This window comes from Triplophysa dalaica, chromosome 14 (genome assembly GCF_015846415.1).
Source record: "Triplophysa dalaica isolate WHDGS20190420 chromosome 14, ASM1584641v1, whole genome shotgun sequence".
Taxonomy (NCBI): Eukaryota; Metazoa; Chordata; class Actinopteri; order Cypriniformes; family Nemacheilidae; genus Triplophysa; species Triplophysa dalaica.
Window position 1 is genome coordinate 17,389,993 of NC_079555.1, and position 14,861 is coordinate 17,404,853.

General features: G+C 39.0%; 1 protein-coding gene across 5 annotated transcripts in view; it reads left to right on the plus strand.

The window, feature by feature from the left end:
- The window catches only part of cntn5 (contactin 5), a 209,376-nt gene that overhangs the window by 64,041 nt on the left and 130,474 nt on the right, over positions 1–14,861 (plus strand). For 4 of the 5 annotated variants that reach the window (XM_056766423.1, XM_056766426.1, XM_056766425.1 and 1 more), the window contains exon 2: positions 9,621–9,739. In XM_056766423.1, coding sequence (XP_056622401.1) covers positions 9,685–9,739 — 55 coding nt within the window. In that variant the 5' untranslated portion in view covers positions 9,621–9,684. Of the gene's footprint in view, positions 1–904; positions 932–9,620; positions 9,740–14,861 lie in introns of those variants that run through there. The other variant, XM_056766424.1, reaches the window with a different exon arrangement.

The following is a 14,861-nucleotide window of genomic DNA, read 5'->3' on the forward strand; positions in this document are numbered from 1 at the left end:
GCGAATTATATTGCATTTTACTACACATTTGTTTCTGACTATGTACGTCTAAGATCATACGAATTTATGCAAATTAGCCACCTCGTAAAATTGTTACGAATTCCCATTTTGTGTTGGTATTTAAAAGCTGGATGTAATTGTGTGGTTGTGAATCGAATTTTCGATTTCTTTTTCAAAAATATTCTAATTCATATGAATTTACAACGTTTTAATACCATTTTACGCTAGTGGCGGTTGAAATTAGGTTGGTTCTTAGCATTGCTTAGTATTTAGTATTTTTCAGAGAATCATACATTTTTATATATTGATTATCCATTTTGTAAAAAAATGACTGATGCCCGTGAGATCAGGCTGACCAGTTACAGCAATATTTAAAGCTGTATATAATGGCGTAGTATAGGGCTCACCCTTACCTATCCGTCCTTATCATCTTTCTTTCTCTGGAACTAAACAGGCACTTTGGAAATTCGAAAACGAAGAAAAAAGCGGTTTAAAAAGCAACAGCAGGGAACTAATTCAGTTTAATGCTTTAATTAAGATACTATTTAAATTGGTCTAATCCTTTTTCCCGAGTTGCTACTTTAGAACTCCACAAAAGCAATACATCAAGACTCAGTTCGCAGCCTTCTTGCCATTATCAGGGGCATTGACTGTTATTTTCTAATCTCCTTTAAAGGAAGAAGGACATCCACTGTGGCGCTCTCCTATTCAGACTGTTGGCTAACACAACAGATTTCCATTGAAACCATGCTCCTTTGATGGATAACGTAACATCATCCTGTATCTGCTGAATCAAGGTGGCAGGCTCTACAGGCCAACCATTAGACGATGTGAGATGAGAGCTTGCCTGACTATTCGAAAAATATCAATATTGCCGGCTCAGATAACACAGAATGGGGTGTGCTTCTGTAGCTGGATGTGGCTTTAACCAGTGAGTAGATCGAAGATTTGCCTTTCCTGTACTGAAGAGCGGTTGTTACTCTAACAATGTGCTTACAAAGTCATGTTAGACTCTATACCGATGTGGCTGTGAATACTACAGGCTTTGTTCTTGTAGCCGAATCACAGAAATGTTGATACTGTATAGAGTCACAACTTGAGTGAGAGTTTAATATACAGAAGATTTACCAACAATAAAAATATTTATTAAAATGTAACTATTTTATTCATTCACAAAATTTATTAAGTATTAATTTATTATAAATTATTATTTATAATTTATACTATGCAGAATCAAATAGTTGAATGAGACCGTCATCTTTCATTGTTGCTGACATTCCGGAGCCTCAGTTTTTAGTTTGAGAGTGTCACTTTTTTTCTCTAGTAGAGTAAAGTAATTTGTGTAGAAAGGTAGGGTGTAAATCTTCAGACCTTTCCTTCATGCTGGTTGTCTCGATTTGTAGATGCGTTATGTTCTTATTACCTTACAATGGGCTATTTCTACCTACATACACTGCAGGTCCCCTTGCATGGAATTCACCTTGTTGTTTCTATAGAAGCCCTAAACGGACAAACTGCTTTACAGAGGGTGTCTCGTCATTCTGTCTTCAGGAAAGAAGCGAAAATGTGAGGATATCTTCGTCCTGTGTCTGACACTATAGTGCATAGAAAGTGCTTCAATTCGGAACCACACCGCTAGATACCGCTAAATTTGGACCTTTAACAATTTGGCAGGATTCTCGTTCCAATTGGCATTGTTATGACAACACAGCTGGTGACTCCAGTGTCTTGGTGGAGCAAGTAAAAGAGATGAAAGAGAGCAAGAACTTTCTTTGTGTAAGACGTGTACTGTAAGTGTGAAAAATGCAACCTTTCCTATAGGACGCAAAAACACATACACAAAGAATCTGTACACGGCTAACTGAGACACCAGTCATTCACATAAGTTCTTTGCAAAGTTCATTATGCCATTTCAACCAAGAGAATGTTTATTTCTGAACCAACAATGGGTTAAAACAACCCTGCATTTTGGTTGAAACAACCCAGCATAGGTTAATTTATATCCAACTGTTGGGTTTGTCCATCTTGACCCAACAATGGGTCGAAATAAAACATTTTTTGAGTGAATTTTGTTCCATCTGTATGTGTCTGAGCGGAAACGTAACCACATGAAAAACGTATCATTACTCTGCATACCAAAGGTCGAGCTTGCTGAACTCTTGCCTGCGAATTGGTATATCATGACGCTGTGATAACAACAGAAGATCGCCATATTTTCAGTTCGAGGAAATGCTGATCATGCTATCAGTACAATTGGAATCTCACAATCTCACACAGCTTTAAAATATCATAACAGTGCGAATACATCAGAATTCTTTAGAATTCAGAATACAGAATAGTTTAGCATGATGTGATATTGCAGGGGGGGGTGTAGAAATAGCAGATTATGAAAGTGGCTGTTTTAGCTTTTACAGTGGGGGCTTAGGTTAGGGTTGAAGCTTCATATATGTTTTTTATTCACATGCCTGTAAGGACCCAGCTAATTAATTTATTCATTCATTAATACATAATATAAAGTCCAGTGAAACCTTGATATCTATCAACACAGTAAGGTCTCGAGAAATGCTAATTTACATTTCACAGAATACCTAGAAAAAGCTGTTTAATTAAAAGCATCAATATACAATTGGTTTTATTTTTATTAATAAGCATTTTCCAATTATAACATCGGACATTTTGCTCATACTAGCTTGTCCCACCATCTTCCCAGTATGACTGGCGTTAATGTTAATGGTGTCGGAGAGGTGTGAAGTGCTGTACTAAGCTAGCGTGTAGTCTGCGATTACAATCAGTGCTCGGCTGGATGGTGTTGCTGACCTCATCTGCAGTCTGCAGAGGTTTGAGATATTCGCACACGCTGTCGACTGTACGCATGGACTCACCTTCCTGCAGATACTGAGTGGATAGGCAAAGCGGTTGTTAGGTGGACTGCACAAGCACAATTTTACAGTATATGGATTATTTTCGGACCCCAGAGGACTTGTTAGGGGGAATGTCCGGTTCTTGCTAAACTCTGTGAATCATTTAAATGTCCAAGTGAGACTGGAATTGAACGGCAACCGCTCTGTTTCAATATGGCATCTCGGACAGTGAGGGGAAAAATAATGCTAAATGTGAATAATGAGGACATGTTTCTTCTTTATTGACGGACAGTTATGGTTTAAATCACAGCCACACCGCAATTCGCTTTGGATAAAAGCATCTGCCAAATACAAAAATGTACATGTAATATGAATGTAAATGTTTCACACAAAGTTTTCTACATCGCATTCCTTCATTGTGATGATTGGAACATATGGCCCCCTCTCTTCTTCTGGCACCACAACCCAAATTATTAACGGCTATAATTCCCCACAGGCAGTCCTACTGTAAGTCATGATGTAAGCGTATTCCTGCAGGCAAGAGCTGGCTTCTTTTTTCTCGCTGTAGATAAGTTATACCCCTTCCAGAGCTCCGTTTTGGCATTCATTTTAACACAAATAAGCCACCACTTGTTTCGACTTCCTTCTTCCCTACTGATGGTCTCCTTTATGGATCATTTCTTTGGCAAAACGAGATAGAGCTGCCTATTTAAGATATGACAAATGCACCAATGCAATTACTTTTCTCACAATCTCCCCTGCTTTTTCCATTTATTTTCCTCCTACATACCTCAAAAGAGGAAATCTAAGAATAGTAGAACATTCATTAATTGGTAACACTTTAATACAGGGACCAATTCTCACTATTAACTAGTTCCTTATTAAATGCCTATTTTTAGCATATTAGCTGTTTATTAGGACTTATAAAGCACATATTCAACATGAACATATTCTATTTCCCTAATCCTACCTTATAACTTAACCTATCAACTACCTTACTAACTATAAATAAGCAACAAATTAGTAGTTAACTAAGGCAAAAGTCATAGTTAATGATTTATTGATACCGACAATTGGACCTTAAAATAAATGGTGACCCATTAATGATATATACAGTTGGGTGAGAAGCGACTAAAAGCGGTTTTGTCACATTTACCTCAAAGAAAAGTGTAATATTACATGCTAACTGACATTCACCAACATGTTCCTGTAGATCAGTTTGATGAGTGTTGGGTTGGCAGCACATGAGATTACTTCTAGGAAACAAACATAGTGAGTAAAATGAGTGCAATGTATAAATGAATGTAATATGGCTATGAAAATTCGGACATACTTTTGTGAAAAGGTACCATTTAGTTAAAAACATTCAATACATTCATTCATATTGTATATTTGACTACATATAGAACAATTTCTGTCTCTTCTCTCTTGTGGAATAGTAAAACAAATACGCACACTTATTACTTATCATAAAATAGGATATGTACTTTATTTATTTACTTATGACTTATTCATTTAAAATATAAAAATTATACAATATTGTGAAAATGTGTGTGTAACATACTCATTATGAAAAGAAGTAGCTTGACTTGAGTTTATAACTTTTTTATTTTCTTGTAGCTCGGCACCAATGCAGACTCTATTTAGCCTTTTATATAAATCAAAGCCCTTAACACATCTCTTTGATAATTAGATGACCACAGCACAAACGCTCCCGTAACCGTCCCGACCCAGAAGACCCAGCGGCGGATGAAACTCATAATAATCCCCGCTTACAAACCCTCGTTTTCCTACAGCGAGTCCGGTCGGAGCCTCACTGTCCCGCTGAGGTCACCGTGGCGGTCTCGTTCCGGCCCCAAGCCGTTTTAATCCCCATCCCCTGGGTGAAATTACACATGATATGCCTCTTCTAATTAATGAGGAATTCAAAGAGAGCCATCTGATCCCTCTCGTGACAAATGAGCGCCGTGTTACTGTTGTTTTTCATTATCTCTGCTTTTCTTCATGCCCTTGTGCAGACTTTTGAAAGCACGGTGGCCTTTTAAACAATTAGCAGGAGGGTGGACAGCGTTTGATCCCGCTGCTCTCGTCAAAGTGGACGCGCGGCACAAGAGCTCGCAAGCTGCATACGAGACGGCGGCCTTACTTCATTATTCTCATCGTTCACTTCAAAGGGAGGGTGTACACCTCTCTCCATTTTATCCCTGTCGCTGTCTCTATTTCATCATCTGTGGAATTAGACCGTCAGGGACATCTTGCTGTGTGATCTGAATGCCGGCTAGCTTTGTAGTAAGACACCCACTGTTTTAACAAGCTCTGAACTCTTAGTTCGGTTTGTTGGTTTGATTTGAATTCATTACAGATCTGTGTCAAAGCAATGTGAAGAAAAATATGTTCTCAAGTTTATTTGCTGTGGAAATTTGTGAACAAAAGCATTTCAAGGTGAATTCCTACACTATTTGTATGTCATTTGTACAATGTCATGGCGTCTGTAACTTTAAATTAGAGACATTGACAAGGGCAGTCGAATTTGTTCGAGATAAATGAACACATTCAGCATGCTTAAGTTGACGGACAAAAAAGAGATACATCTAGGACTCCAGGTGTAAAAGTCAGGGGTGAAAATTTGTGACTTTGTCAAAACACAACACTACTGTTTCTGTGATTTCTAGCACCATGCATCAATCTGTCAAAGTCCAATGAGAGAGAGAGAGAGAGAGAGAGAGAGAGATAGATTACTGTATTATAAACAGACTGTTCTTTTTAGTTCTCTAATAGTTGTCTTGTGAAATGTAATTTATACAGCTACTGTAAACACTTCTGATTCAACGTTTAGGGTCACTTCCCTGAAATGATTCTCATCTTGAGGGGAAATTAAGTTGTCAGTGATTATTAAATGGATTTCCACTCTTAACAAAAAAACATGATAAATGTAACCACATTTTTAAAAATGGTCACATTATGAACACATTGTTTTATGACTCACACTGATGGGGACTTTTGGCTTATGGCGTCTGCATTTCTCTACAATTCTGGATGCTGTTGTCCAGATGTGATGTTGATGATGGATGTTTATTGGTCCTACATCTTTTATAGGCGATGGTGACTACATTGAAGATTATCAAATAAAACATATCTTTCATTTCTTTATCTTATATTTCTATTATCATAAATGTTACATTTATGTTTCTCCATAGTTTTGTTCACAGCTTGCAAAGATTACTAAGAAAGTTTTGAACACCAGTACAGCTGGGTTGAGTTTGGGAAAAGAACACACAACTGTTATTTTCACAGGTCAGTCTGATGGAGGATGTACAGATAGACTCTCTTTAGTTTTGGATTCTCATGCAGCACTGTACCTAACAGTAGCCTGGAAGCACTGCACTTTTATGAGCAGAGAGGGAATTGCAAACTGACAAAATTGTCACAGACAGGAGCCTTCCTACAATCTGTAAATGTGGGATATACCTTGAGTAATGACTGATCTACACTGAAATTTCTTCTCTTGTTACACTGCCAGTTGGAGGGAGAGAAAGAGAGAGGGAAAGTTTAAGTGGTAACGCTGACTGCTCACTGCCTGATGTGAGGCAGCCGAGTGCGATGAACTTTCGACAAGCCTGACGGCAGGCCTGCATTACTAAATATACACAGGAGAACCACTCTCACAGGACTCTGTCTCTCTCACACACACATACACAGTCGCTGCAATAAACAACTGAATGGAAGCATTTTGTCAAGCATGCAATCCTATAAAACTTTAATATGGGATTTGAACATTTCCATTTATGAAGTAGTGTTATGTTATGGCTAAACCAGCGAGGTCATTTAAAGGATTAAAGCGAAAAAACTCTGCTTTATTTATTAGTCATTTTTGAACAGCCTGACACAGCAGCATCGATATGCCGATATGCCTTATTCAACATTAGAAAGGTTAGACACTACCTCAATGAGCATTGGGCAGAACTCCTCGTCCAGGCCCTGGTACCCTAGTGAAAAATAAATATTCAAGAAAAATGTATTTCAAATACATTTATTTCATGCTAAGTATACTGCAAATCCATTTACATCTTATGAACTTAATGAAAACACTGCGATTGTATTTGTGGTATACTAAATTTGTATACCTAAAGTCTGCTAAATTGGAACAACTAATTTTGTACTTAATATACTTTAATGGTGCAGAAATACTGCTGAAGTCCAACTAAATATACATTTAAGTGTATTTGATTGTGATAAATTGGAACTATTGAAAGTACACTTCAGGTTCACTTTAAATATTTTGATTTGAAAGATTGACTTTATTAAAAAATCATAAAATCCCTTTCAAAAGTGACAGTGGAACACATGTTTATTTAAACAAAGGCTTAATATGTAGAAATGTGCATTGTGTATAAATAGTTCGCAAAATTACGTTTAATTATAACTTTATATAAGTACATCATATCAGTTAATTTGTTAATACATTTAGACTATACTTAGAATGAAAAAAATGCATTTTAAATTAATAGTGTTTTTACATTAAAAAAACTACTTAAAACCCATCTCTACTGTGAATACTTGACAGATAAATGAGAGAAAAAAAAGAAGCCTCTCTCTCTTTCTCTCAATAGGAAGGGGTTTAGCTTTTGTTGAAAGTAGTAACTTTGTATTAGCACCTATTGTTTTATTGCTCCTGTATGACAGATCGCTTATTGCTCCCTGAACTCTCTGTAAGTCGGTTTGGATAAAAGCATCTGCTAAATGACTAAATGTAAATGAGAGAGTTTGGGTGAGACGTTGATTGGCCAATTATAAAAGAGGGAACTTTTATTTCCCCGCTGTTGTTTGTACATTTGTTTGTTTGTATATAGAAATGTAGCAATTACACTTCAATGATATTTCTAAAAACATTGTAAAATTTGTATAATGGCTTTTGGAAATAGAAGGCTTGATTTCTACCTGTCTGGTAGTTGGAGGACTAGCCACTGGTCAGTCAACATACTCCTGCCCCCTCAATATTTGTTGTGTTAAAGTTATTTAAAATTATTGCACATGAATAAAGAAATTATAATGACCTGCACAGATAAATCAAATAAACATCACATTATTCTTTTTTATGAAATGGTGACTTTAAAGTCACCTTGTCAATGGAACAAAATAGGTACTAGTTTCATGTGGACAAATGGGAAACAAAAATGGAAAGCAACACCATGTGGTGGCTTCTGAAAGGTTGGACATATGGGCATGTTTCGAACAGACCGTGCTGAAGAAGACTCTCATTGATATTGTTTTTGATAGGCAGGCCATGACGCCGTGAATATAAATAATAGGAATTGTTAGTTTACGCTACACGGTCGTGGTCAGTCTGTGTGTGTGTGTGTGTGTGTGTGTGTGCGTGCAGACAGTGCCCTGTGCACTGAGGTGAGGCAGATGTTATTAGTAATGGATGGATAGAGGACACTCAGAGAGAGAGAGAGAAAGAAAGAGAGAGATAGACCATTAGATTCTTGTCCAGTTCCCCCTCAGGCAATAGCACCTACAGGACCCCATTAATTACAGCCAACCTCAAAAAATGAATATTTATTCAGATTTTTTATGCATATTGTGTGTTTGTGTGTTGATTTGAGAATCTGTTAAGTCATTTGACAGCCACAAGTGTGTGTGTGTGTGTGTGTGTGTGTGTGTCTGTGCGTGTTACAGTACTGTTGGTGAGGTGTGGCATAAGCATGATGTATTGGTTTTACAAGCATCTGGGTCTTCTATCACGCCTAAAGCAACATACTCATCTGGGCTTTGATCATGGAGACTAATGCATGCTCACTCGCTGACAAACTCTCTCTCTCTCTCTTTCTCTCGCACTGCACATATGTGGGAGTTAATTAAAGGGGAGAAGTGGAAACTTCTGGTTTTCATTTTAAAAAAAAGTTTAATGGCAGTACCTTGATAAAGACTGTAATATCATGGTATTTTGAAATGGAAGCCTACTTTGGTATTGTGCCATTGCTACATTCATTTGCTGTGGAGGGCATACATTGAGAAGTTATTCTCAACGGTGGACGATAAGCATTCAAGTTCATGCCGTGCTGCACGTGAGAGTGATTCAAAGGCACAACTTTTTGTCAAACACTAGCAGGTCTGCAGAATACCAACAAATCGTCGAACAAACCGCGTTGTTGCATTTATCAAGCTGTACAAAATGGCAGTTCACGCGGCCAAAACGGGGTCCGATGCAAGGACAAGTGGACAACTTTGTGCAGCACCCCTTCCAAAACACTCATTTTCTTCAACAACAGCACATTCCCTGCACAATACGTCATTTCAACGTCATTGCATGCGCTGAAATCCCGGTTTCTGTTATCAATTTGATCAAGTGATTACAAGTCAAGTGGGTAAGAAAAGGTAAAACAACCATCCCTTGCAATCCGAATACGACTTTGATCGGATTTGGCCATATTTAATTTATTATATGGAGCATTTTTATTCGGATTGGACACTTAAACCTGTTACAATCGGATTACAATGGTTCGTGTAGACATGTGTAGTGTCATCTGGCCTGGAACCACCACAATACATAGCCTACAAAAATCTGATTAAAGGCAACACTGTCTTATAAAAGATTTTTAACATTTGTACATTTGTATGGCAGTACCATTGAACTTCTTACAGTAGTTGTTATTGCTGATTTTCGACAGTGTTTTCACTCTAACCATCCTTTCCCCCCACCCCTTCATTTCCACAACCAGTTTCTCATTCATTCTCTCTGTTGTCTACTTTTCATAGGCATTGCTTTAATGAAGAAACAGACCTTCTAACAATCTCACGGAAGGGACCCTTCAGAACAAGTATGGGGTCACCATGGAAACCACTTCTACTGCTGTCAGTTATCAGTGGCCTGGCAGGTAAGAAAACGACGATGCAATTATATCAAGATAAGAAACTGCCTTCTGAAAACAGCCTTCTCTTTCTCACTCACTCACTCTCTCCGCAAAGTCGACAATGGGCCGCATTGAAATATTTCCTGTTATTTTTGTTATTCACAGCTTGTTAGTTGTGGACAGTGCGGATATTCACATTACTTTCCACTCTCATAGCGTAGAAGTATTGTCTTGAACCGTTAGCACGTTAATGACTTGGTTAAGTAAACATCAGATAGCATAATTGGCGTCTTAAATGCAGCTTTGAATGTGTGATGTTTTGCATCTTCGGCAGATAAAGGAGCCCTGGGTGTGCAATTATTGAACAGATGTTTGCACCATAGCAAGCTAAAGCAAACAAGCTTGGACAAGAGCTTGAATATTCCTTTTAGCAAACGTATTCACATGATGCCTTTGAAGGGCCACTTTGTATTGACGGCTTCTATTGTCTGATACTGATAAAAGGAATTTTATAGCCAGCAGAAACTAAGGGAAGAAAGCGTAAGAAAGTTGAATGTGTCTTGGCAAGCAGCACTGTTATGTCTGCTTAGACTTTTTAAATTCAAAGCGTTATTCATTTAGTCGTTCATTAAAATACAGTGATTTCTGGTCCACTAATTTGCTTGGGCAAGCATCTATCCGAGAGTGCTCTTATTGCACTTAAATGTTTTATTGTTATTTACATCTCCGCTGTGTACAGCAACTACACAATAGTCTAAGGTGTGCAGCATTGAAATACTTTATTCAGCTGACAGATCTTTGTTTTTAATTCGTCACAATCTCACACAAAATGCAAATACAGTTGGGTATACTGTTTATTGTTTTTAGAAATAAGAGACTTTGTATTAGTTTGTTGTGTGGTGTTGTGTATTTTCTTAACCTTTTTTATTTTTTGCTGTCCATCTTGACCAGGACTTAAGTAGAAGACATATTGTATCTCAATGAGTACTTGCTAGATAATTAAATACAATGCATATATTATATAAATATATATTAAAATAAAAATATTCAAAAACCTTTCCCTCAAGCATTTTAAGGCTCATTAAGCTGATTGGTTGGTTCTTGTAGGGCTGCACAATAATTTATCGCAATACCATTAAATCCTATTGTTATCGAGCTGGCTGCGATGTGCAATGTGCCGATTTTTTTTAATGCGTAGCTTGTCCGTGTGGCAAGGCTCTTGCATCAGTAGGAAATGCTGCTCGATCTAAAAGCAGTGCGAGTTTGAGTTGCTTATAATGTACATTTGAAAAAACAACCCCTGTCAAACATGATCATTATAAATAAACTTTATTATTATAAAAAATCCTGATTACAGTGAATGCCCTAGGTTCTTGTCACATGACCTGTGGTGCGCCTGCGGCATTCTGAAAAGTTGAAATACTTTTACGCACGTATCATGTGCGTTGCGACCACGTTGCCCCCTATTTGAGCACGCTTGTCGTGTGTCTACATTTAAAAAAACAAATTTGCTTGTGTAAAGACGCGAAATGTGAACTGCCCTTACAACAACTAAGTAAGCAATAAGGTACCAGAGACTTAATCGTAAATAAATAACAGCTGAAGGGCATTGTTAAGCACGATGGGAAGTGGTAAAGCAGAACAATACAACACAATACAAATATTATTGCCAAAGAATATGTATTCATGCAACTTTCATAAGCAAAATCATGAAGTTGCTGTTGTTTCCTAGGCAACATTGTGGCCTTTAGCTGTCACACACATCAAAATAAAACTATTTTTTTCAATTAAGTATGTATGCATTCATTGTTTGATATGTTATGCTAACTCTATGGTTATATTGATTAATTTAGTGACGTATCAGTTATTTACTTTTATTAATGCTGTGGAGTCTCACTAAACTGTGGGTAATATTAGTCTGTAGTAGAGTAGGCGGGGCGAGACCGTGGTTTGAGTCCGGTGAGTAATTGTGAATGAGCGCCAGCTGTGTGCACACCGGGCTCGAATCACGTAGGAGATTGGGAGCATATAAAAGGAACGAGCGACCGGACCGTCGAAGAGAGAGGACTGGGCCAGAACATATGTTAAGTTTATATTCATGTTCTTGTGTTTTGTATTTATGTTTTGTTCGCCGGCGGTCGGCCGTGAGGGGCCGCCGGCTTTCATTTATATTAAATGTTTAAATGTTTGCCGGTTCCCGACTCCTTCCTTCCTCAAGCTTGAACTTGTTACACTGGTGGGAACCGGGTTCGCGGCCAGGACGCGGGTAGAAGCTCCCCCTGGACCTGGGAAGTGGCACCGGTCTGTTAGAGGTGGAGAATCTAGAGGGAGAGAGAGAAAGAGATGATGGGTCGCGCCGACCCCCGAGCATGCCTCCAATTGGTCCTCCGCCAGCTGGATGGCCTGGGCCAGCGTTGTCGGGTGGTGACACTGGACCCATTGGGCGGTTTTCTTGGGCAACCGTGCCACGAATTGCTCCAGCGTCACCTGGTCGACGATGGTATCGACGGTAGTGGCCCCGGCCATCAGCCATCTGCGGCAGGCATCCCGGAGCTGGTGAGCGAAGGCAAAAGGCAGGGAGCGCTCCCCGAACTCCAGGGATTGGAACCGCTGCCGATGCTGCTCAGGACTCCGGCCAACCCGTTGGAGGATGGCCTTCTTGAGGTCCACGTAGATCATCAGATTCGCCACCGGAAGTTGTTGGGCAGCCATCTGGGCTTCTCCAGACAGGACTGGGATAAGGCGGGAAGCCCAAGCGTCCGGCTGCCATCCGGATAGCTCCGCGGACCTCTCGAATAAGTCCAAGAAGGCTTCCGGCTCGTCCTGGGTTGCCATCTTATGCAGCAGTACCATCCCGAAAGCAGTCGATGAAGATGAGGCTCTCTCCTGGCTCAACCTGCTCCGGAATGACTCGCGGTCCTCCTGCTGAGTCTGGACGAGAGCCTGGAACCGTATCTCCTGATCCTCCCAAAGACGCAGCAGGGCCTGATGGTGTTCCTGGTGGAGACCAGCGAGTGATGAGATCACTTCCGCAAACGGCGATCCTGGCGGGGACTGCATGGTGGCAGCTCCTTCCTTTCTTCCCGGGTTTCGGCACCAGTGTAACAAAATTCAAGATATGGAAGGAAGGAGTCGGGAACCGGCAAACATTTAAACATTTAATATAAATAAAAGCCGGCGGCCCCTCACGGCCGACCGCTGGCGAACAAAACATAAATACAAAACACAAGAACATAAATATAAACTTAATATGTTCAGGCCCGGTCCTCTCTCTTCGACGGTCCGGTCGCTTATATGCTCCCAATCTCCTTCGTGATTCGAGCCCGGTGTGTGCACAGCTGGTGCTCATTCACAATTACTCACCGGACTCGAACCACGGTCTCGCCCCGCCTACTCTTCTACCGGAAGTTGTAGATCATTTAGGAATCTTTGGAATACTCCTTCAACATACTAAAATTTGGGAACTACTAATTCTATTATTGAATACTATTTAGGAGGGATAGTATGCGAATTGGGATGCAACAAATGTTTTGTTTACATTGCCAAAGGTGCGTAGAGATACCAAAGTCTGTTTACGGAAGTCGTGCCACTTGGCAGCCATGTTGTAATGCCTCTGTTCAGCTATTAACGTCATAGCAAGACACCAGTCCTATCTTCATTAATGGTGGAAGGCAGATATTTTTTAAATCGCTGGCCCAATAACATAGTTTGTTTCTGATCAATGATTAAACCTGATATGGACTAAACGATATCTTTGGTTTGCTAAGCTTAGATTGAGCAAAATTCTTCACTTCAGAAAAAGTCACTTCACTTCATTTCTTCACTTCAGCAAATGCGCATGAGCAAGCACATTAAAGGAGCCCCACCCCAGAGATTCATCCGTCTTCATCGACCGATGTATGAATCTTTTTACATTAGAAGGCGGCGCTTTCTTCGATATTGCGGCCATATTTAGCGTTGGATTCTTCCTCATTCATTGTAAATGCAGTGGTCTTGTTGATATATATTAAGACTTTATTTCCAAAATTCACGTTTTCTTATTGTGCATTCCAATTAATATCAATCAAACCGCAGTTGGTTTGTTTTGATTTAAGCCATAAGAGCTCAAGAATACAATACTAAACAATAAAACACTATAAAAACATGAAAACATAATAAAAATATGATATTTGAAAAAAAACTGAGTTTTCTCTTTTTGGAAATAAACTCTTCATGTAATCTTTGGTGAAACACAGAATTGTTAAGCAATGCAGCTTTAGCTGTGTTCTATTGTGAATAAAGAACAGCTATTGAAGAATCTGAATCAAGGACTGAAAGTTATTCACTGGAAAATAACTATTGTTGGGGACATCCTTTACATAATTTAACCATAGGTTCCACTATATACAATATTTGTCACATTTGCATACATTCATAATGCTACTACGTAGATCAAAGATGGAAATCCTTTTTATTTTCAACTGAAACTCCTTAAAATCCCCTCCCTGCACCCCAGTTACCCCCTATATCCAGGCCTGTCACTGTTATGTAATGTTCATGTAAAAGAGGAAATCTGTGTCATTTATCAGAACTGTACAAAGTGATTGTGGTGCCTGGTCACACAGTTTATAGCACCCAAGCCCACACAACATCTGAGCACCAAACAGATTGGACACATACATTTTCTTCATATTATTCCATCAATTTCTCACATTTCAAAAACTGTTCATGACAGGAAGCCTGCGAGCATTTTTAAAACAAAGTAAATGCTGCAAATGTTACTTTAACAAAGATGATTGCGGTTTTAAAATCGAATTCTCAATCTTGGATGAATCCGTTTAGTTGTCACAATGCTTTCTGCATCTGCTTATGATTCCTGAGGCGCTTTTCAGTGAAGCTATAAAACAAAACATTATCATTTAAAATTGGAAACAATAAAAAATTTGTAATTTGAGGAATTAATAATGATAATTTCTATGTTATGTTATAATTTTTACCCTTTCTCAAAGCGGTGCCATCTGAGACTCCCAGTCCGCTTAAAATGAGGGAGTTAAAAGAAAGTTTTGCTTAGAAGTGCCAACCTGCGAACTGTGCAATATGTGCAATGTTCTGACAGTGTCAAAGGTGCCTGTCGAATGTGCGACCCACACGATAACTTTATAGAGGT